This window comes from Pelobates fuscus, chromosome 8 (genome assembly GCF_036172605.1).
Source record: "Pelobates fuscus isolate aPelFus1 chromosome 8, aPelFus1.pri, whole genome shotgun sequence".
In the NCBI taxonomy this organism is placed as follows: Eukaryota; Metazoa; Chordata; class Amphibia; order Anura; family Pelobatidae; genus Pelobates; species Pelobates fuscus.
This window is the reverse complement of record NC_086324.1, coordinates 45,625,288-45,649,733: the sequence shown is the minus strand read 5'-3', so window position 1 is coordinate 45,649,733 and position 24,446 is coordinate 45,625,288. Positions and strand designations below refer to the sequence as shown.

The window sequence follows — 24,446 nt, the reverse complement described above, 5'->3', positions numbered from 1 at the left end:
CCTAATAGTTCTGTAATTGATCTCCTTGTGTCCCTTAATTCCTTTGCCAGGTGGGGTGTTGGCATTGTTTTATGTTTCTGTTCTGCATTGCAGAGCTTCTCCAGTAGTTGTTTCAGTTGTGTTTTTTCTTTCTAGTGGTGAGGCGTATGCATGTGCATATCACTGCTTTATGTGCGGCCCATACTATTCCGGGTGCTACGTTCTCTGTCGCATTTTCTAAAAACTATCGTTAGATTTCTCGTCTGGTTGCCTCTTGCGTCTGTTGGTCTCGTAGCAGACTGGGGTTCATTTTCCAGTTGCAGGGCGAGGCTGTGCAAAGGTTCCCTGTGTCACTGTGACTTCCGCGTGGTCCGACCATGTGATGGACCCAATTGACGATTCTATTACCCTGGCCATGCCCATATCGTTTACCAAAAAGAAGTCAATCCTCGAGTACGTTCCATGAGGGGCAGAGTAGAATGTATAGTCTACGGTACCAGGATGTTGTGCTCGCCAGATGGCGACCAATCCGGTAGATCTGATGAATTCGTATAGGGCCTTGTCTTGATGTCCTCTTCCATGAGATCAGAAATCAATATTTTAAACATCAAATGGAACAACTTTGATATTTTAGAGGTGACTTCCGAGGAGAACAGCACACTTCTGATTCTCATGCGTCCCCTATGCTATGGTACTCTGTGATATTAATGGCTCTATAATGCATGCTGGGACATCACAGTAGTATTTTCTCTACTCCCCATTTCCTCCCCAATAAATCTATATCAGAAAGCAAGACCTACCTGAGGTGGAGCAAACCTTAATATGGCTGCTCCTTTTATGGTGTGACATGTCTCTAGAGCTCCGTTAGTGGTAAGTGCTGATGTCTGCTGTAGCTCCCAAGCACATAGGGACCTCTTCCTCCCTGCCACAGCATTCAGAAGTGGATCAGCGGGAGGGAGTCCATGTATGTGTGTGGGCTGTGGCACACTGAAATGTGGCAGGTACCATCTTAACTTAGGCCCGTGCACAAGTGTTTTTTGTTGTTGTTTTTTAACCCCTATACATTCGTTGAATAAGACAACCCCCAATTTTAGACAATTTTTTTTTAGAACCGTCTTATTCATGGAAAAATACGATATTTACCCCTCCATGTGAAACCCTAAAATAAACACAGGACAATAAAGCAGTATGGGTGAAAGTATTAATTTTTATGTCATAAATTCTGTTCTGAACATACAATATGAAGATGTTAGCATCTCTGTACAAAAATGTATTATGGCTGAAAAGGATTTAAACCAATTCACTGTTTAATAAAGTTCTGCGCAGCAATACAGGTAGTGATTGGTAATTAAAAAAAAAAAAGTTAAAGAAAAAGATTATTTGTTAATTACAAGTACAATTCTGACTAAGTCCATGACACAGTTGAGCTGGAAATGAACATGCTTTGAAATGAGTTCTCTAAAGCCAAAATTCTAGTTTTACCAGTGATATGGTTGAGGAAGTGCAAGATCTGTTTGCCATCTAAAATCCCAAAAGAGGTGCTTAAAGATTTATGTGAAAGGGATGTGTTATCTTAACGCCCAGTAATACACAAATATTTACCAAAAAAAAAAAAAAGTGTATCCTATTAATGTGGAATATCCAAGAGAAAGTCTAGCGGAAGGGTGCATGAACAGCTGTGTCTACGGGCAGTTCCGAACATCATACTTTGCACACCGAGTAGGTAAAGAGCTTCCACAAGGAAATGAGAACCAACAGCCTTTCTAACCGTTACAAAAAGCCTGTATCTCTAAATAGGCTGTAGAAACGACTGTCCATGGACCAACCACTGCATCTTGTTAAAGGATCAGAAGAAATTAATTTGTATGCTACAACACAAAGCTTCCTTCATGTCCACATATTTCTGGGTAGGTTAGTCATCAAAAGTATTCTTTCTTAACCTGCCATTAAACTAATATCAAATCTTTAAAGGGGGTGCAAAAATTATTCTTAATGACAGGGCTCTATCATCAGTGAGGAGTGAGATTATTTGGGTCTCCAATGGAGTGGAAAATGTTTATTATCACGTTATACCTGTACACGTCCTGCTTTATGTATAGCTAATGATGGCCGAGCACATTCATGTCCCATATCACAGGAGCCACCAGAGAACTATATTTGTTTGTTTACAAAGCCAACACTCTTTGCTTAAACCCAAGTTATGCTGCAGTGCAGATTATAACGCAATGTTTTGCTTGAGCAACTTACAGAATTGCCATTTACTAAAAACGGTGGCATTCTATGCATCTTAAGTATAGAAGCTGGCCAAGATAAAGTGAGTTTCCAAGACCTGACAAGTGAGGGCAACTTAATATAACATATGTCTGAAGGGTCAGGAATAGCAAACTGTAGACAGCTGCCCCTTCCTTATCAGAGCCCACTTCCAACCTTAACACAGCAAGATAACTCTTCTGAAACCTGTATTGAACAAAGCACTTTAGAACAATAGTAATTAATTTAGTTTATCCTATTTCATCACATATTTCATACCTAGTTCTGGACAAAATATATTGTTTTAGTGGGATAACTGTACAGTATTAAAACATGATCACGCACAGACAGAACTGGTGGCTTTTTGGACATCGGGATCTATAAAAGGTTTCGGTTTCCAAAGATGTTATCGGGGTCCACAAAATTTTTGACAGACTTCAGCATTCCAATTCCGACATCTGAAATGCTGTCCTTCAGCCACTGCTTTCTCAACTTGCCCACTAGAAGGAAAAAAAAAAAAGAAACCCGTAAATATACACAAACACACACACACACACATATATATATATATATATATATAAAAAAAAGAAATGCTTTGGTATACATCCATGATACAAGAATCCAATCAATCTTCTGACCATGAATGAATAAACACTGGGTGATAAATGCTTTTATTCAGAAATGAGAAATGTTTTCCTTTATTTGATTTATTGAGCCCACCAGACTATCACGCTCATTAACCATGGTGTATTCCCAAAGGAAGGCCGCGTTCAGTACTGCCTGCTTTCTCTACAAACTGCAAAATGTAGATGAGGCTTAGGCAGAGATTATAGCATGCTTAGCAAATAATAAAATTGTAACTACATTTAATTCCAAGGAACTAAAACCTCCACCTAATGATCTATTTAAAAAAAAAATACACTTGAAATTTAAAATTAAAAAAGTACAGGCATTCTTGTAAGCCTGATCTCCTGCAGAATAAAAGAGGTATTGGTTGACAATATTTTTAATATATATAAAAAAAAAATGTTAATACAAAATTCAGAGCCACAACATTAACATTTAGCAATGTTTCGAAAAGCTTTTCTTTCAACAGTCTGACTTAATCCTCGTACATAGATGTTAAAACATGATAAAGAGAAATGTGGTTTTTTTCAATCCCTTAAAAAAAAAAAAAAAAAAAATACATTACAAATTACTGCTTCTTTTAATTTAATACAGATTTCAAGTAATAGAAATTCAATATATTTATACAATTATGCGTGCTTTTAAATTACAAAGGTATAAAAAAAGACTTTGCTACGGGAATATGATCAGACATGCTTCAAAACTTTTCAAGAGCAAACAAACTACTTTATAAATTAAATAAGCTGTCCTTTTTTTTATTTTTTTAAAGAATAAATTGGATTATAAATCCCAGCATTCATGGACAGCCAAGCTAATTCTGGCATATACATTTTTTTGCGTTTTTAAATTAATAGAAAAGAACACCCAAGTTTAAAGGTGAAAACCGGATGTTAAATAAATCATGACTGTCATCAAGATAGTGTTATTGGGTTAAAATGAAGTTAATTTATACAGCATTTGTATGGAAGTAATAATAGACTAACTGCTCGGGTACCCAGAGGAAAAGGCCTAGGAGATAGTAGATTTTCAGAAATTAAGCTAAATTAATTGGCTAGCCCAAACATATGGGGTATTTGCACCGTGTCTGCAAAACTGCTACTGAAAACAAGCATTTGATGAGTGGATATATTTTATATATTGATTTTTTTAAAAAAAAAAATTTTTTTAAACTATACCTATATGTTCAATTTGTAACCCTTTACATTCCTCTAAAGTTTCACACTGTAAGGTCTACATAAAACTGTAGTGAACTTAAAACCGAATTGCAAAACAGAAGCAAAAATAACAAAGCTCTGATTGTAGTCAAGTTGCAAATGTATCCTCAATCAGCTAGTTTGCCAAAATCTTGCAATTCTGTTTTATAGTCCCCAGAATTTGGTATGGAATAAATTATGTATTTAAAGTAAATATGCATTTAAAAAAAATTCCAAAAAAGGAACATCATAACATTTGGTTACCGAAAACACAAGAGTTGGAAATAAATAAAAATAACAAAGTAATAAAAATAAATGAATCATGAAATCTCCAATACTGTATTCAAAACGGCCAGGTTTCACTTTAGTAGCAACAGGAGAAATTAAATAAAATGTACCAACTAAAGCCTTGAAATCCATCCAATCTGCAAAACCTAGTTGAAAATGATCAATATTTTTATAGAATTTCGAATTCTGGATTTGAAATAAAAGCCTGTGTGAGTAAATAGGACGCCCATATTGGTACAAGTGAGGTGCTTAACATCCCCTATACCGCAGGGAGAAACATATCCATTAACCAGTCATAAAATACTAGCAACTGGGAGGCTATACCCAGAGTGCTCTGACTGAAGCCCCCACCCATTATTAATAAAGACCGGATGGACAGCAATGGACGCCCAGATATTAGTATTCAAGTATTATCCACTGGCTATTTAGTGGATATGCCCCCATTGCAAGTGGGGACATGGGGGAGGTAATAAAGCTCCCCTGCACTAACGCGGGGGACATACAGGCTTTATTTTGGATATGGCACTAAATCGCCAATTCTGATATTGTAATGTAATCGATTGAAACCTTATAAAAGGATTATCGGGAGCTGATAAACGTTATCGGCTGGAATGTAATTGAATCCTAAGTGCCATTAAACATGAAAACATAACAAAATAAAGTGCAGTGAATGCAGAGGCCAGAAGGCCCATGTAAAATGGCAATAGGTGACATGGTATTTAAATGGAGTGCACATGCTCAAACTGTGGTTTAAATTTTTACATGATATCAGCCACATTTTATCTTCGGCATGCATGGTAGTATACGTTAAAACAAACTTGAAGTGACAGTGGTGTTACTTTAAAAACATGCAGCAGTTTGTAAACTTCATAAAGCATTTTTTTTTTTTTTTGACCAATAATGTAAAACCAAAAAAAAAAACCCACACATTTGTCTGTAATTTTGAAAGAAATTGTTTAACACAAAGCTAACATTTTCTATTATTACATACGTCAGAGTCTCAAACTCAGCAACGCCCAGATGTTTATGGACTAGAACTTCCAACATTATCTGCCTGCAACAGAGGGGTAGAGAACATCTGGGGAGCAGGACACGGACAACCCTGATGTAAGTGGTATTTGGCAATGAAGTTACTATTTCAGAAGATACTGACCAAAATGATAACTTATACAATCCTGCCATCACCCCCAATTTACCAAGGCCTTCATTTTTTCTCTTCTTTTCCTTGCCAAATTCTGCCTACAGCTGTAACCCTCTGCCCTGCATGCATTCCAACATTCTCGTTTTGCTAGCTTAATTATACTATTCTAAAGAAAAAAAAAAATACTAATGTAATAAAAAAAAATGGTAAATGCTCATATTTAAAAGAACCTGTAAACCTTAAATATAAGGTAGACAAATCATTTTTACAAGAACACTGTGCACTTTGTAGTGTACTTTCAACAGCTCAAAAACTATTATAAAGGTGAGAGCATTAAAGTGATATTCACTTATTAGGCATGATGGCATAAACCAATAGATGTGTCAGTTGGATTAAACATGTGTGCATACACACATGCTGCATTAACTCATTATGCCATAATCTCACTAGTTTACAGTCTGCAAATAAAGCGGCTGTGATAGGATAATCTAATCACTGTCCTCCGTTCTGTAAAAGCACTCTGCAATACACATTCTCCGCTTTCATCCAATAATCAACAATTTGTTCATTATGCAAGGAAATGCTATGGAACTGAAAATTCAGTTACGAAAGCATAAAGAAATATTCTTTAAAATATTCTACTTTCAAATAATCCAGAATTTCCAATAGGAAGAGAAAGAAAAAAAAAAGTCTCAAACCGATATTTTTAGAACATGATCTTTATGAAGAACTGACACATGAATTGCAAATTTGGGCCAAAAGAGCTTAGCTGAAAAAATTACGAATTTGAACAATGTTGCCAAAATAGCTATTTCAGCCGAGATTTCCATTTGCTTTCCAGATCACCATGCTTCCTGGTATAAGTGAACAAAGCGCATTGAGATCGATGTTTGAAAGATTGCGGACCATGTCATCTGAACGATCGAGAACATTTCGCTCTACAAATGACCTCCCAAAATATTTTTTTTAAACAATTGCAGACTTTAACTGCTTAGTGTCATCAAGGACAACTTTATAAAGAGAAAACCAATCTTAAAATAAAATATACGGTTAAAAAAAACCAAACAAACAACAACTATATATACGTAACTTCAGTTTTGGGCTATATTTTACAAAATCTGATTTTACCATATGGTAAATCTCAAAATTTTTCAGGTGTTGAGAAATACGAACTAACACAATACTCACATGTCTAAAAGGGAAAGTAATTGCATCTCTTTAAAACAAAATAATGGCAATTTACATAAATCCATAATACATATCTGCCATAATCATTCTAGCGTTGAAGACTTTTGGATAGATGTTTTTAAACAAAGTAATGTTTGTGGTTGTCCGTTCCCTCTTACCCTGAGGCTACCAGGAAAGGAACTAATCTTTCAGAGAAGTATTTTTTGTTTTTTCATAATCATGGAAACATGCTCTCAATACCATCATAATAAAATCTACTTGTATCTACAAACATATCTAGAAGCAAAAATATACAGTATAATTAAATGGTCAGCAAAGAGTTTGTGACACTAGAAGATAAAGGCTTACATGGAAATACTAAATACAGAATATGGTTTTGCAAACGATGGGTTTAATAAAATAAAAAAACAAGTTTTAATATTTAGCAGAAAACTGCCAAACAGTACATATAGCGAAGTTTAAGAATTTGCCCTAATCGTCTGCCGTTGTCTACATTGTGGAGTTTAAAAAAAAAAAAAAAAAAAAAAAAAAACTTTTTCTGAAAATAAAATATAAAATGAATATTCAGGACTGGTACATGGCTCTAAACATGGACAAGTGCAAAAAATTGATGAGAAATAAAATGAAATATAAACATTTAGATTTTAGAACGAAAAAGAAAAGTTGCAGTTTAATTCGGCAATATCAGTGGTTTAACTGGGCTGTGTTGTAGTGGTATGGTATTATAATGTAAGTTGATTATTCTCTCCTGCAGAGCTGAATCCAACACTGAAAAAACATAACTGCAAAATATTCAGTTCTAGACCTAGTGAATACAGCACACACAGTGAGAACACATTTAAATAAATTGAATTATTCACTAAATACCAAACTCTACAAATATGTGGGTGGTAAGGTCCAATTCAAGTCTTAAAGCCAAATCGGAAGCATTGAACTCAAACGGAAGTAGCCAGAAAGACAGTAAGTATCTAGATACCGATTTGGTCTCTTTAGCAATATGTGTGTTTACATGTATGCATTATACGATGATCAGATTTTAAACCAGTATTCTGTATGTGTGCAGAGCATTTTGGTAATAAATTGTAATAATTCAAAGGTTGACATTTTTTTAGAAGGATGTACTTGCAATTTACAGATTACCGTACATTTTGTCTATTTAAAAACTCTGACAAGTGGCCCTTAAAACATATGTGGTGTTATTCCTAACAGTGAATTTGCCGGCGATTTACCAGGGATTTTCAAACGTTTGCAGAGAAGCAGATTTGAAAACAGATGACTTGGCAGAATGAATCAGGTTTTGCAATACAGACCTATTTTTTGACAGCCTGTAGAGAATTCCTGGCAATTCACAATTTAGTGATTACAATTTGAACTCTCGTTGCTTGTTGGAGTACGTGAAACAAGCAAAAAAAAAAAAAGTTTCATGTACTTGGACTAATTTATTCTCATGAGGTGCCTACTGTATCAAATGTTGGTAAATCAAGAAGAGTTTTTTTTTTTTTTAATATTATTAATGTTCCTAATTAAAATGCAATAATAGCCACATTGAGCAGGACTGAGGCGTTCACTCACATGATAGTGAATTAAAAACTGAATTTGGGGTGGGTGGGGGGTAGAGAGAGACAAAAAAATTAAAACAGAGTATTGCAGAGTTGAAAATGATATGTTTTATCACTATTTGGCCTAAATTTAGCAAATTTCTATTTTAACTCCCAAAACAATGTATTGCGAGCAATGCCCTGGGAAAAATCATTTTGTTTAGTGCTTGCGTCTCACAGTTACAGCACGGCAATGAGTTTTAGGTATATAAAGGGCATAGAAAGCCTCTTACTGTAATTGTTGTCTGTAATATAGCTGTGGGGAATGCGTCCCATGGTTATAAATGCAATTGTCCTGAAAATACTTCAAACAACTGCACCAACAAGATGGAGCACATCAGAGACACAGCGGGGTGTCCAGCAGCCCGAAAGCCTGCTTGTTCATCCACCTCAGGAAATATAGCAATTTCACAAGGAAAGCAACTAACTTCGGAGCAGCCACCAAACGGCCATTGCATATTTAATGAAGTCGCTCACCAAGTGCTGGGAAACAGAAGGTGCTTCGAGTGCATCATTAGTTCTGTCAGAGTGATAATTTACACATCTATCTTGTCAAATTTTCTATGGTTTACACATTTACAATAATAAATCTAATGTGCATTTGATTAGCGATGTGGAAAGTAAGAAAGTGAAGAACGGAAAAAAAAAAAAAAAAAATTTACAGCAGGAATATCCAGGGTTCCTTTTTAAATAAATGTATAATGTACAAGTGTTAGCTATGTTAAATTTCGTGCTCCGTGGGGGAATTCACGAAGAGTGTTACGGCCAAACGGAATGCACAGATGTGAATGGGAAATTTATCTTCAAGTCATGCAATGGATAAAGTGTACATCTCATAGCACAATCATAATAATGGTAACAAATAAATAAAAATATAAGGGGAAATATAATTTAATAACTACATATTTACCCTGAGATAGAATAAAAGAAAGTTAGAAACTATTTTCTATTCTATATATATATTCACATTTTTTTTTTAAATTATAGAAAAATGTTATCTAAATGAAAGGTATATGTTAGGGTAATTTGCTAAGCTGCTGGCAGACCATTAGAGAACACCAAATAGAACCTTTTCCCATCACTGTCTTACCACATGTATTCTTCTATGTACATGAAAAAGCCTCCTAGACATTACATATTCATTAATATGTGGGCCCATAAGCCATAAGAGCATTTGAGTGGTTGGCACTGATATTGTATAATGCGGGCTAGAATGCTGATGTTACAATTAATACCAGATGTGTTCTCAAGGGTTCAGACTTTGTACGGGTCAGCAGAGTAACCCATGTGTGTATGAGGATCGCTTTATCAATGGAGGCATTGTCATGCATCCCCCGGCTGTTGTCACAAAAGTTGGAAGTACAGAATTGTTTAACATGTCATATTATTAGGATGCCTCTTAACCTTCCCAGACCATTCTTCCTACTTCACTAAACTTTACAGTTGTCACTATGCAGTCAGGCAAGTAGCAATAAGTCCAATGGCCCCAAGACGTCCACTACTCCAGACATTTGGTGATCTCAGGCTTGTGTGCAACTTGGCCATTGGGATCGCTTTCAAGACAAACTGCTCTTATGCTCAGAGCAGGATTAACCGTAAGGCAACCCTAGGAATGACTTTGCTCCCAAAGGCACCTTGCAACTTAGTGAGTGTTGCAAACAATAACGGATTTTTAATTTTTTTAATTTAATTTTAGTAGATGTTGTGCAGTCCTCATTATGTAACTTTGTGTATCCAGCCACTTCATAACTAAACTGCAATTGTTGCTAGACATTTCTGCACCACAACAGGCTTTAAAGCATTTGGGTCTGTTTAAGTAACGGATACATCTAACTACGTAAATGAATTATCAGTAAAGAGGCATCATAACATGGAGCTACGTTTTAAGTCACTGGTGTGTGGTTGATATTCCTAAAGATAAAACACGGTTTATCTATGGAAACTGCATAAAAATGTGCTTGGTTTACAAGTCTCAGTAATACGCACCTAACAACATCTATTGATATTTAGAAGGGAAACACAGTTTGCAATATGGTGTGTTCTTGGTGTTTCATCTCTCTGCTTCAACAGGTGCCTCATTAACCCCGTCCATAGTACACTATACATTTTTGGGGGTTCACACTATGTACATGTAGATCCACTAGAAGCAACGGAATAGCAAAATACGATACGCTGTTATGGAATCGTTTCTCTAGATGTGACTCAGCAGGAGTTTACACATTTGTTTTATATTTTAACTTGAAAACATATTCCTGTTTGTCTGTTCTTGAAATGGTATACACAATGGCTGCATCAGGTTCAAATTGTCTAATATCTAAATACAAATACACACACACAATCATGCTTGCCATTTATAGAATTGACTAAAGTTGAAACAAATGGAAATTCTTCCCATGAGAATGGATAGATTTAAAATGATTAGATTATACATCTGGGGTTCTGTGTCATCACGTACAAGTTATTGGCTATACTATATAGGTATATTAATATATATTTGAAAAAACATTACTTTTTTTTAAAAAAAATTGAAAAATACTGTAAATTGTGGCATTACAGTTTTGTCTTTTTAAAGAAAAATCTAAAACTATTTCAAACAGCTGGTGCACGGTTTAATATTCAATTTCAGAACGGGCTGAACAGATTAGCACACTTTGAAATTAAAACTCCTTCTGCTCGTGTGTTTATTTGTTTTAGGCTTAAAGGCTGAGACATAGTTTGGCAATTTGCAATCCAAACCATGCTGTGCATCACATATTAGGTATATGCTTTATATCCTGCATATGACACACAACCATCCTTTTCACAACTTAAAGGGACACTGCAAGCACCTTAACCACTACAGCCAGCTCTAGTGGTTATTGTGCCCAGAGTGTCATCATGCTGTCCCACAGTGTTACAACTTACCTGATCCCACCAGGCACCCACACTGTATCCAGTCTTTTTTACCAGGGGAAGCCAGATGTCACTTTAGAGCAAAATAGGACTGATGCAGGACCAAAATCATTGACTCAGAATGCTCTGCTTTGCGCTAAAGTTACACCTGGACTTGACATGGAACTGTCAAACCGTGCTCAAAAACAAAAACAAAAAATTGAATAACATCTTACCACAGGACAACACCTGGCACTATAATAACTACAGTAAGCTGCCATGGTGCTTAGCATGTTCCTTTATATTCCTAAATATTAATATTGTTATTTACATTTTAAGGCTATGTCTAATGACTTTCCCAAGATTGCCTTGTATTTGTGGAGAGGAATATTCGAGAATGTCAAGTGGTATTTCTGAAATCCAGATCATAATTCTACATTGAGCATGATAAATATTGAATTATTATGGAATAAACATTAGCATACAAAGACAAACTAAAACCTCTATAATAATATAAACTTACACAAAAAAGAACGGACAAACGTTTTTTTAAATTTAGAAGCATATTGACATCATATCATAATCCTATTTACACAGATGTGAAGAACCAACTCACAAAAAATATCTGTAGGAATGTAATATCTATTTACCATCATCTTTCTAAATGCATTTTCTATTCAACAGACATTTATAAAGAAAAAGAAAGAAAAAATACAAATACAATCTGTTAACAACTGTAGATCAAACCACTAAAAATCGGAATATCTTGTTTGGAAATGGCAAAAAGTAGAATTGTCTAGCAAGAAAAAAAAAGTTAATTCTAATGCAGAACATGTAAGACAAAATGCTAAGATATTCATTTTTAATGCACATGGACAATGGCAATAAATATACATTGTCCATACATTCATTCATCTTAATTCTACTCTCGAGGTAAAAGCCACCAGAGAAAAAGGGTAATTACTTTTATTTTAAGCCCATTCATTCTTGGATCCATTGATTATATGTCAATGATCTAAGACACCAGTGAAGGGTCAAATGTAACCATTTCCAAAGATGTTACAGGCTGCATCCCATTCTTATAGATCAGAGGTACCGACATACTGCACCATAGATGCTGTTGAACTACAAATCTCATAAATGGGCATGTGCTACTAGAGCCTAATGGGACTTTTAGTCTAGAAATATTAACTAGGCCACAGTGTGTTACCTCTGATATAGATATGCCACACTTGTAACATCAAAACATGATCGCCATATAGCCATATTGTGTAAAGCACACCACTACACCACAATACCCAGATATCGGTGGGTCTTACACTAATTTTAACATGAGAAACAAATTAAGTAATGCTAGTACTAAATTAACTAAATTGGATTTAATTATTCTGTTGTAAGACTTGTGAAAATATATAATGTAAAATTAATGTGAAACAATTAAAAAAATGCAGTGTCAAAACTAAACAATTAAAGTGATAGTGCTTTGATGTATATACTCACAATGCATATCATATATCTTATGTTATATCATAGTATATTTGCTCATCATTAAGATGTAACAAGCAATTGCATATTAATATGCAATTGGTAATTATAAGTTGTCAATTGTTATTGTAAGATTCTTTTGCAAACAACGGTTGCAAATGTGAATTGTTAATTGTTGAATTGTTCACTTCTCTCTTCAACTCAGAATCTGATGTCAAACCTGACACTCTGATATGGATTCTGGAAGAACAGTTTCCTTATTCAGCCATCCAAGAATCTTAGTAGTATGAGCAACAGAGCAAGCATGGCCCGATCACACAGTAAGTCAAACTTACTCACATGCAGAAGCTGTGCAGAGACCATGGACACATTTGTGCATACAGCACAGTTCCTTAAACTTTGTGGAGTTATAGGGGAAATTTTCAACATGTAAATTATAGTATTCAAGCTCTGCAATGCTCCAACAATTGATAGTGGCATGCCTTCCCAGGATTCATGAAATCAGGACAGAGGGGATCGCAGGAGGGGTACGACAGTGTAGCAATCCAGCAATGTAGCAAGAGTTTGGCAATCCAATGTACAGCTAGGGCTGAGCATGCGCACACTATGGTTGCGTTCTTGCGTAGGCAAAATGCCCTGCATTTTTCTTCACAAATTAATGATGCTGTTTTGCTGCCAACATACAACGGTTTCCAAACCCAAATGACTACCATGAACTTCAAATGCAAGTAATGCGTCACAAAGTGCAGAAAACATTTTTTTCCCCAAATCAAGAATTCCAAGATGACAGATGTTGCACGAGACCATTATTCAAAATGATACCCCAGCCAAAATCTGAAATTACATAAAAACTGGCAACAGCGAAAGAAGAAACATAACTCATTACAAGTTGCGTTTAAAGCAAAGTAGGACTATAAAAACCATTCACGATAGTTTACATGAAATCGCAAAGAAAAATCAAACCGCTGCTGAATAGAATGTGAAAACTGACCAGCTTCTCATTTACAATAACATGAACAGGGAAGTGGAGTTAAACAACGTTTATACTTCCTTATAGCCTGAAGACTTTGACTACATCTGTTTTCTTTAATACACAAAACCAGAGTTAAAATAGCTCCATTTATCACAGCATGATTGTAGGCAGACAAACCAGCCTGTCTGTTTCCAGATAGTGAAAGTAAAGCTTATTAATCACAATTACAGCGCAAACAGTACAAGAGAAATAGCATCAATATTCGCTCTCCCATTCCCCATTCTCTTTTTTTCTTTTTTTTGCCTAAATTCAAAAAGCTCAGCTAAGAACGTCAGGCCAAGTTCTGAAGGTCAGTAAATAAAGAGGATTTCATTTTCTTGATCCGGAGCAGCGAGTTGAAGTCATACACTGCAAAAATACATTTCAAATGCAAATATTGCAACAGCAACAGGTTTGCAGAAAACAACCATATCCATTGAGAAAAAAAAAAGCTGTACCTAATGTGTTTTTTGTTTGTTTGCTTGTAAATTAGAATGGGAGAATGTTTAATCAAATGTAATACCAAACAACAGGCATCTTAAAACACATTAAATTTTGGACTGCACGGACCCCAAGATTAAATGGGCACAAATACAAGGACTGGAAGTTTTCGATAGAATAATTATTGTTTTCTCAACTAAGCTAAAACTGCGGTCACGCAGTTGCAGGATGTACTTAAGTGACTATGATCTAAATATAGGGAGGCCCCTAAGGTGATTTGCTTTATACTTGTATTGTATGTTGGGGGACAATTTAAGGATTTTAAAAAAAAGTATATTTAATAATGATATATTTTCTATACTGAAAGATCTAGAAGGGTAAACAAATGCTAATGACCAAAGTGATGCCACTTTCTTCTTTTTTTCGAATACAAAAATAAAAACTTAAACTGTCACTTGAGATCTTATACTGAAACATAATGTAATTAACTCCATAGTTTAGTTACTCTACATGATGAAAGAAAAAAAAAGAAAAAAATCAGTGAACAATGAAACTTTGCTAATTAGCATGATCCATAATTTGGGGGTGAATTACATACCATGGAGGTAATCAATGGGTTTTGCGTGTAAAATTACTATATATGTGGAAAATGGATGATGTGGATGATGTGGATTCAATGAAGGAGATGTGAGCCATGGTGTGATGGGTACTTATAATACCTGTTGGGTTTTGGATGTGCAATAGCAATGACTGATGTGTTCTGGTAGCTGGCTGGTAGGGTGTCATTGTAGCGGTTTGGATGACGTGGATGTCGTACTGGTTACAGATATGTATTCTGTGGGGTGATGAATCATGTGGGTTCCAAGGGTTTATGTGACCCTCAAGCTAAAGCAAAGATTTACTCGACAGAAACAGGTATCAATATTTTGGGGATGACAGCTAGATTTTGATTAAACCGGTCGAGTCCCAACTGTAACATTCTAGCAATAATCAAGCATGGTTGAAGATCATAAATTCCTTTAATGATTCTTTGTCTTTCATCATAGGAGAGAAACCGTAAATCCATAGAAGGGCTTGGTGAACGTAACACCATCTCACTGTATTTGAGATACCTCTGCAGAGAGGATATTTATTTTTTCACTGTAGTACGAACCACTTATTCTACAGAGAATGTTGCTTAACATACAACATCTGTTTTAAATACAAATTACAACAAAAAACAAACCTCCTAATGTTAATGTGACAAAACCCACATATGATCAATGTCGTATTCTTTTCGTAACGCCTGAGTTAGTAAAAACCAAACACTTTAGTAGGAGCAATTTACAAAGTTTTCCAGTGGTACAAACCACAATTAAAGGGAACTAGGTTTTAGGATGTCCATCATTCATCAAACTTTCTTTTAAGTGGTATTTATGTTTCACCTATTACATCCAGTTAATCAGGGTACAACACAAATACTGACACTATGTCAATGAAATGTTTTAACCTTTAAATGTCTTAAACTTAAGCTCCGGAGATTAACAGATTTTTGTATGTAACCACACACTTGCTCATGTAAACAAGGTAAGGATGTCCTAGTTCTACTCACTAATGACATTCAAGGGTCTGCAGACGTGATCCAAGGATTTGTCCTTTACTTACTACTGCCTTTTATGGTAGTGTGAGCAAAGTCAATTTCATTGGCACACTGTTTTATATAACACAGCTATAAATTATTTATTACTTTTCTGCCACGATTGTTTCATTGCCATCAGTGAGTTTTACAGACTATTTACCGTATATACTCTAGTATAAGCAGAGTTTTTCAGCACATTTTTTATACTTATACTCGAGTGAGGGTCTGTATTATGGCAACTTACATTGCCATAATACAGACCAGGACCGCCGGGCTCATTACAAGCCCGGAGGTCCTGGGTGGGCCGGCAGCAAGCTGTTACTTACCTTCCCAGCAGCTCCTTCAGCTCTCTGTCTAAATCTCGCGAGTCCCGCGGCCGTCAGAGCGTTGCCACGGGTTACCATGGCAACGCTCCGCGCGGAATGCTGGCCGCAAGATTTAGACAGGGAGCTGAAGGGAGCTGCTGGAAAGGTAAGTAATAGCTTGCTGACGGCCCCCCACTGCTCAGTACATGCCACTGGACCACCAGGGAATGTCATAGCCCCCCTCCCTGGCCAGGTGAGAACTAACTATCACACTTACGATAGGCCCAAATTTGGGTGATTAACATGCCACATTTATCTATGAATAGACTAGTGTGAAAAATGCTCTACCAAAGACCACTTGAACCAACAACTCTGCCGATTTGAAATACAATTTGAAATGTTTTGCCTGTTGAACTGGATTACACACACTGCCAAAGTTAATTATTGTAATAATTAGCAATTTGTAATATCAACACTATGTTAATTAGCACTTGATATATTAGGTATATTATTCTTTAGTATTGTTTAACTGTTCTGTTAACAAACGAAAAACTATGTAAACTATGTATTTGTGTATTGCTACACTTTATTATGTTATTCTTACTGAATACAAAATAAAAAAAACTTAAAACAAAAAATGCCCTCCCCCCCCACCCACCCAGTTTACACACACTACACATACACACCCACACTCTGCATTCCTTATATACACACACTGTAAATAAATATTCAAAAACATTTAACCTACTGATGCCTCAATTAATGTAATTTTATTGGGATCTATTTTTATTTTGAATTTTACCAGTAGCTGCTGCATATCCCACCCTAGGCTTATACTCGAGTCAATACGTTTTCCCGGTAAAATTAGGTGCCTGCCTTGGCTTATATCCGGGTCGGCTTATACTCTAGTATATACGGTATTTTCCCGTGTTTTAAATATATTCAGATAGTTCTGATTGCACAGAGATTGAGATATCAGCAAGACCATGCAGCATACAGACCTAACGGATACAATAAAATGCCAGGCTGACATAGGTATAATAATATGTGACTGCTACATTGTCATCACAAGTAATGCCAAATAGATATTTATTCTATAACACAAGATGCAAAAAGAAGTGAATAGCTCTTTCTCACCCTAGCATTTCTGCTCACGGTTGGATATAGTTAGGGTTGCCATCAGAATTCTTGGGGCCCCTTAAAATTGAACACTGGCTCGGCCTACCTTCTTGACACGCATATACGTGCATATAAACATTCCCAGATACACTGAAATATATTTACAGGTTTATTCAATATACTGAGAAATCAAGATGAATTCAAAGTGAATTTAAAATTTAAGTTAAAAATATCCAAACTGGAAAATGATTTAATAAAAAAAACGTACATACAATATAAAACAAACAAAAAAAAAGAGTTACTTCTAACTATCCCAAATCCCTATGCATATTAAAATAACTGGAGGTTATTTAATTTGCATAAGGATTTGGGATAGTGTGCAAGTAACTCTTTTCTTTGTTTTTTATCATATGTATTGAGACTGATGTGCACTATGGTCAATGCTGCCGTCCATGAATAGTGAGAGTCTGAGCGGAGGACTGATTTTTATGTATTTGGAAAATGATCTAATTCAGCATGTTTTCAGTTTGGCTACTATGGCCATAAACGGACTATAAACAAACGATATAGGCACCCAGACCACGTCATCTCAATGAAGTGGTCTGGGTGCCATGTCCCTGCCATTTTAACCCTTCAACTGACAACATTCCAGTTTCGCAGGAAAGGCAATGTTTTCATTGCAAGTTTAAAACACCTCTACTGACTTTCAGGAAAACAGCCACTAGACAGACTTCTGCATCTATAACAGAGTTAAACTATGTTACAGTTCAATTGATTGATTGAGATCATAAACATTAATGATCTCAGCCAAAGAGGTGGATGGGCAGTGAGAACAGCAGCATGCCATGGGATGCAAGGTAAGAAAGCTAAACCCCTGCAATAGGGAGAGGACAACTAGATAGGTAGGGAAACACTATAGCGTTCGTTAGGAATACAACTCTATAGTGTTCCTTTAAGAGGACACTGTAGGCATTATAATAATTTCATCTCATTGAATTGGTTATAGTTCCTAGAGTGTTAAACCATTTTCAAGCAGTTTAATGCTAAATAAGGCCCCATTGCCACACACATCCTGGCCCTTACTGGAGGTGTGGCTAAGGCAGAGATCACACACTTTCTTCTAGCCATATCAATTCATACCAGCAATGGCATTTGTAACTAGCTGAAAGTGGTCAGCTGACACAATCAACCATCACGGCTGTACAGGTCAATGCTTTCTCAATAGTCCAAGCAGAACGTAAGGGATTGGCGGCCGAGGACTCTCGTTTAGCATTAAAACATTCTAAATGGTTTAACGCTGAATGGAAGGACAGCACCTGGAAATTCAAAACACTATAACCACTTCAATGAAATGACGCAGTTACAATACCTACCATGTCACTTTAAATTATGAATTCATAAACCGCCCCCAAAAAATGAACTCTGTACAAATATGTATGTTCATTCATAAACCACATACAGACATCCACATTATAACAAGCTATCAAGCACAGAGTCTACTAGAATACCAAATGGCAATTGTTTTATGTTTTGAATAGTGTGAAACAATATGTTTTGTGGATTAGAACTAAACGAACTGTTACCTCCATGGTGATGTGAAAGGCTTCCCCCATTGGCTAGGATTTCATCCCTCGCAGCATGCTGTACAGGAAAATGGACACAGGAATGACATATTCAGTTACAGTTGTAACGGTACAGTTGTTATAAGAGGCAAAATATTTTAGAATACCAATTTGATCAAAATAAGTAAGGCCTTATTAGAATTGTCAATTGCATGCCAGAATACTTAAACGGCCACGGTCATGATTTTTAATTGTTTATTTAAATTAAAAGATTTCATGAATTACAGCCTCTGTGTTTATAGATTTGCAATGTCTAATGAACTGTCATTTCAGTGAATATGCTTGCTTACAGTTGCTCCGTGCATCGGTCATGTTTAAGCTCTGTTTGGTCAAAAGACTCAGGACCATTGCTTTTTTTGACCTAAGACCATGCAGACAATGAAGAGCATGGATATTGGCAACACAGAAACATAGAATGTGACGGCAGATAAGAACCATTTGGCCCATCTAGTCTGCCCAATTTTGTAATACTTTCATTAGTCCCTGGCCTTATCTTATAGTTAGGATAGCCTTATACATATCCCATGCATGCTCAAACTCCTTTACTGTGTTAACCTCTACCACTTCAGCTGGAAGGCTATTCCATACATCCACTACCTTCTCAGCAAAGTAATACTTCCTGATATTATATTTAAACCTTTGCCCCTCTAATTTAAGACTATGTCCTCTTGCTGTGGTAGTTTTTCGTCTTTTAAATATTGTCTCCTCCTTTACTGTATTGATTCTCTTCATGTATTTAAACGTTTCTATCATATCCCCCGTCTCGTCTTTCCTCCAAGCTATACATGTTAAGTGTCTTTAACCTTTCCTTGTAAGTTTTATCCTGCAATCCATGAACCAGTTTAGTAGCCCTTCTCTGAACTCCAAGTGAGGTCTCACCAGTGGTCTGTACAATGGAATGAGCACTTCTCTCTTTCTACTGCTAATATCTCTCCCTATACAACCTAGCATTTCCTGCTGCTCTATTACATTGTCTGCCTACCTTTAAGTCATCAGAAATAATCACCCCTAAATCCCTTTCCTCAGATGTTGAGGTTAGGACTCTATCAAATATTCTCTACTCTGCGCTTGGGTTTTGACGTCCAAGAAGCATTATCTTGCACTTTTCCACATTAAATGTCAGTTGCCACAACTCTGACCATTTTTCTAGTTTACCTAAATCATTTGCCATTTGGCTTATCCCTCCTGGAACATCAACCCTGTTACATATCTTAGTATCATCAGCAAAAATACATACCTTACCATCAAGACCTTCTGCAATATCACTAATGAAAATATTAAAGAGTATGGGTCCAAGTACAGATCCCTGAGGTACCCCACTGGTGACAAGCCTATGTTCGAATATACTCCATTGACTACAACCCTCAGCCACTGCCTTTCCCATTCAACAATATTGGAATCCAAACGTAAAGATTGCAGTTTATTGATAAGCCTTCTATGTGGAACAGTGTCAAAAGCCTTACTGAAATCTAGGTAAGCAAGGTCTACTGCACCACCCTGATTTATTATTTGAATTACCCAATCAAAAAAATCAATAAGATTAGTTTGGCATGATCTCCCTGAAGTAAACCCATGTTGTCTCTGATCTTGAAATCCATGTGTTTTTAGATGTTCAACAATCCTATCCTTTAACATGGTTTCCATTACTTTCCCCACTACTGGAGTAAGGCTTTACTGGCCTATAGTTGCCCGACTCCTCCCTACTACCTTTCTTGTGAATGGGCACAACATTTGCTAATTTACAATCTTCTGGGACTACTCCTGTTAACAATGATTGGTTAAATAAATCTGTTAATGGTTTTGCTAGTACACCACTAAGCTCTTTTAATAAATTTGGGTGTATTCCATCAGGTCCCATTGACTTATTTGTCTTTACTTTGACAGTTGAAATAGAACCTCTTACTCTGTAAACTCACATGTAACAAATTACTCATTTGTCCTTTTTCCTAACTGAAGCCCATTTTCCTTCATTTTCATCTGTAAATACTGAACAAAATATTAATTTTAAATATTAACGTTGTCAAGTTCTGGATATCTCACAAAATGCGATTTGAGGCAGTTTCAGCTGTTTCAATTGAGCATGGTGTTGAAGGAAAGTGGTGCTTCTCACCAAAGAGAACTTGGCACATGCATTGAGTATGAATTAGGAGATGCACTGAAAAGGGGTGTTACATTTTATACATGCATTAAAATTATACACAGAGAGGCCATAATGCATGCAATCTTATAATCAATAACAAAAATGATGATTGTATGCCTTTAAAACCGCATTACAAGGGAAGGTAATTATAAGTAAATTCCAGTTTATTGAGGCACAAAGATTGCAAGGGGTACAGAATAGAAGAGGGAAGACGGTAAAAGTACATATAGGGTGGAAACAGTACAATGCATTGTATATCATTTCGGAGATTCATCATCCCCCCTCTATATCAAATACACAGTATGATTAACGTGGTAATAGTACACTTTATATGAGAACATGGTGGTGCAGTTAGTGTGTGTAAGCAGTAGATGTAGATGTCCAGAGGCGTGTGTAACTGTTGCACCTCAGCTGCATGGAATCGGGAGCCTATGACGTGTTTGTTAAACCTATGGTATCCGATATCTGGTTGTCTACACACCTGGGTATGTTTGTTATGTCGGTGTTAGGTTAGATAGAGTGTGAGATTTAACCTATTTGAGCTGTGTTCTTTCGGTTGGATGGCAAGCAGATGAGGCTTGTATTGTACTCGCTCTAGGTGTGATTGCGTATAGGTGAGTGCGGTATATAATGCGGCTGAGGGAAGGGGTGAGTGAGCCTCTGTGGCTAGTTAGCAGTTAGGTGCAATTTCTTAGGGGAGTGGCATTCTGATTGTGCCAGATATTTATCTGTCAAGTTGTTTGTTGCGTGTAGAGCGTATCAATTTGGTACACGTAGTTGGGTAGTGTTTGGAGATTGGATGCTTATGTCCCGTATGTTCGGGTGTTATTTTCCTTTGCTTTTTTTTTTTTTTGTGTGTGTTAGTGTTGTCGGTGAGCATATTTGAAAGGGGGCATGGTGTGGTGAATCCCATACGGTTATAACATAGTGGGGTATATTGCTGGATTGATGCCCTTCCCCTGGTTGTCTAGGACCAGTGTCAGCTATGGGTGAGAGATTCGGTTAATCGGTAGTTCTGGTTACTAGAGATGGGGCCTATAAGGGGAGGTAACTAACCAACAATTTTTTCTGTATCATGCAGAGAAAGTATTAGACAGCAGTAAAAAGGACGTTCCAAGTACCAAACGTATAAAAATGCATCTAGGAGTAGAATGTCACAAGTCATCCTGATGGGCATTTCCTTAATAAGTAGATCACAATTATCAATTTTTTTATTTTTTTTTTTAACAGGAGCTAAAATGGATATCTTCCATATTAAAGTCACATAATATTCCAGAAAATAAATAAAAAGCAAAAAGTAAATGTATACGCAACCAGTTATAGAATTTGAACACCTCCCATGCCTGCTGGCTGGAGACTCATGATGGGAGTTGTAGTTTCACAACAGCCATTGGCCTATTCTGGCATACGCAGACACACAAAGAAAGACCTATCTAAACAAGAAAGCTGCTGCATAGATAACGTCTACCGTGATAAAGAGGTCTATTAAATTAAACATATTTGTAAGGGGCCAGCATACTTGGAAATGTTCTACTCATGCACACAGCTTTCTTTGAGTGAATACAGAAATCTACACAGGAGATAGTGGCTTACCTCAATTTCTTCATAGACATGAATGGGGTTACTTATCCCCCTGTAGTTAAAACCAAAGTAGAAATAAACACAGGCACCGGCATCGTAGGTCTGTGTGACCCTGGAAAAGAAAACAGAAAAACAATCAGTTTCTGGACATCGCTGATAACGGATATTCACAGCAATGGCTGCTCGGGCAAGGAAAGGCTGGTGCAGCCACCAAACTCCATGAATAATCTGTTCTGTCAAAAGATCAACCCCCTCTTCACCTCAACCTTGTTTCTCTGTAAATAGATGTGCTCTTCCTTTCTTATCAAACTTAGTATAACTAGAAACATATTCAGGGCTTGTCTGTGAAAAAGACAGTTCACCTTGTGGAGAACTACAACTGTCAACACCTACAGGCAGCTATAGGCTAAAGAAAGAAAATGTAACATGCGTGTTCGCCAACACATTTTAGTTTGATGTGCAAGTAAATGTCATGGTATCACTATACAAAGCATGCATCTGAAGATTATTTATATATTGTGCTACATGAACTGGACAGATAAAGTAAACGTATCACATAAAAATAACATTCGGACATTTTCCTTTCATAGAGTAATCAACATTATTTTGCAGCCCTGTATCCATGTAGCTCCATACATTTTAACTCTAACTGCAGCCAAGAGCTGATCAGGGTGTAGGCGTGTGCCAATGCTATAAGCCTGCATCAAGGCCAATCAAAAGAGTATATGGGGTTGTGACGAACTGAGCCTCGTCATGTGTTCTTGGAGGGGCCTGTTTTCCAGCCCCCTGCCTCAGGACTATGGGCCATGGAAAAAGGCTCATAAAAGACCTTGTTCGTGCCTTTTTGCTATATTGTTCGGTAGATTGCATTCCCCTCCTATTCTAACATTGTCCCGTTCTAATACCGAACAACCGCATGAACCAGGGACCACCCGGGAGCTTGTTACATAGCTGAAAAGAGAAAAACCAGATGGAGTCAAAGCACTTAAGAATATCTGCAGTGCTGCTGCACTACCCCCAAGTGACACAAATTAGCAATAGATACCAGAAAGTTGGAGTGCGCTAGCAACTGCACTGGAGTCAGGGTCTTCTCTGAGCACTCTGAAAAAATACACAGGTCGTCGGAAGAAGCCAGGAAGGCTGGCGAAAGGCATCACGTTTGACATCAGAGAGAGTTGGTCCTAGCGATCACGTGACCAGAACGCAGCCGGAACCCGGAAGTGTCCAAGCTTCATCATTTTTATGTGTATATTCCTGCTTATCAAGTTGTGGGTTTATTGCTGGCAAACCCACTACTTCAAGTAAGAGTTTTTAACCTTTTGTCATAAATAAATACTGTGTTTGATACTATTCAATTTGGGCCCCTGCCTCTCTATTTGTTTGCACTGCATAGATATTACATCTGATTCAGAAGAGTATCCTGTCTTGCTATATTGTGGGTTTATCCCTCTCCATTGGAGCAATTCAAACCCAGAGCCAGGGGTGATAAGGCTCCAACTTTCTGGTATCTATAGCTGAAAAGAGACTTGCATCTATCAAGTTCAGCCTTCCTCACATATGTTTTGGTTGTTGATTTAAAAGAAGGCAAAAAAAAAAACCCAGTCTGAAGCGCTTCCAATTTTGCATCAAACTAGGAAAAAATTCCTTCTAGACCCCAAAATAGCAGTCAGATGTCTCCTTGGATAAAGCAGCTATTACCCCATTGATTAAAAAAAATATTTCCCTGCATGTTATGTTTTTGCAAGTATTTATCCAATTGCAGTTTAAACATCTGTATGGACTCTGATAAAACCACCTCTTCAGGCAGAGAATTCCATATCCTTATTGCGGTGACTGTAAAAAACAACAACTTTTCTTTGCCTTAGATTAAGTCTCCTTTCTTCCAGCCTAAATGTGGGACCTTGTGTCCTATGTATAGCCCTAACACCTATTAACAACTTGGAACGGTTCTCACCGCAGTGTTCTAATACTTCGTCTGGGTGGCCGCA

General features: G+C 36.8%; 1 protein-coding gene across 1 annotated transcript in view; it reads right to left on the bottom strand.

The window, feature by feature from the left end:
* Positions 1-1,166: 1,166 nt before the first annotated feature.
* AGPS (alkylglycerone phosphate synthase) overlaps positions 1,167-24,446 on the bottom strand; it is a 167,103-nt gene continuing 143,823 nt past the window's right edge. The window contains exons 18-20 of the mRNA XM_063429777.1: positions 22,471-22,570; positions 18,699-18,756; positions 1,167-2,729 (exon numbers count right to left, since the gene is read on the bottom strand). Of these exons, the coding sequence (XP_063285847.1) occupies positions 2,608-2,729; positions 18,699-18,756; positions 22,471-22,570 (280 nt within the window). The 3' untranslated portion in view covers positions 1,167-2,607. The remainder of the gene's footprint in view (positions 2,730-18,698; positions 18,757-22,470; positions 22,571-24,446) is intronic.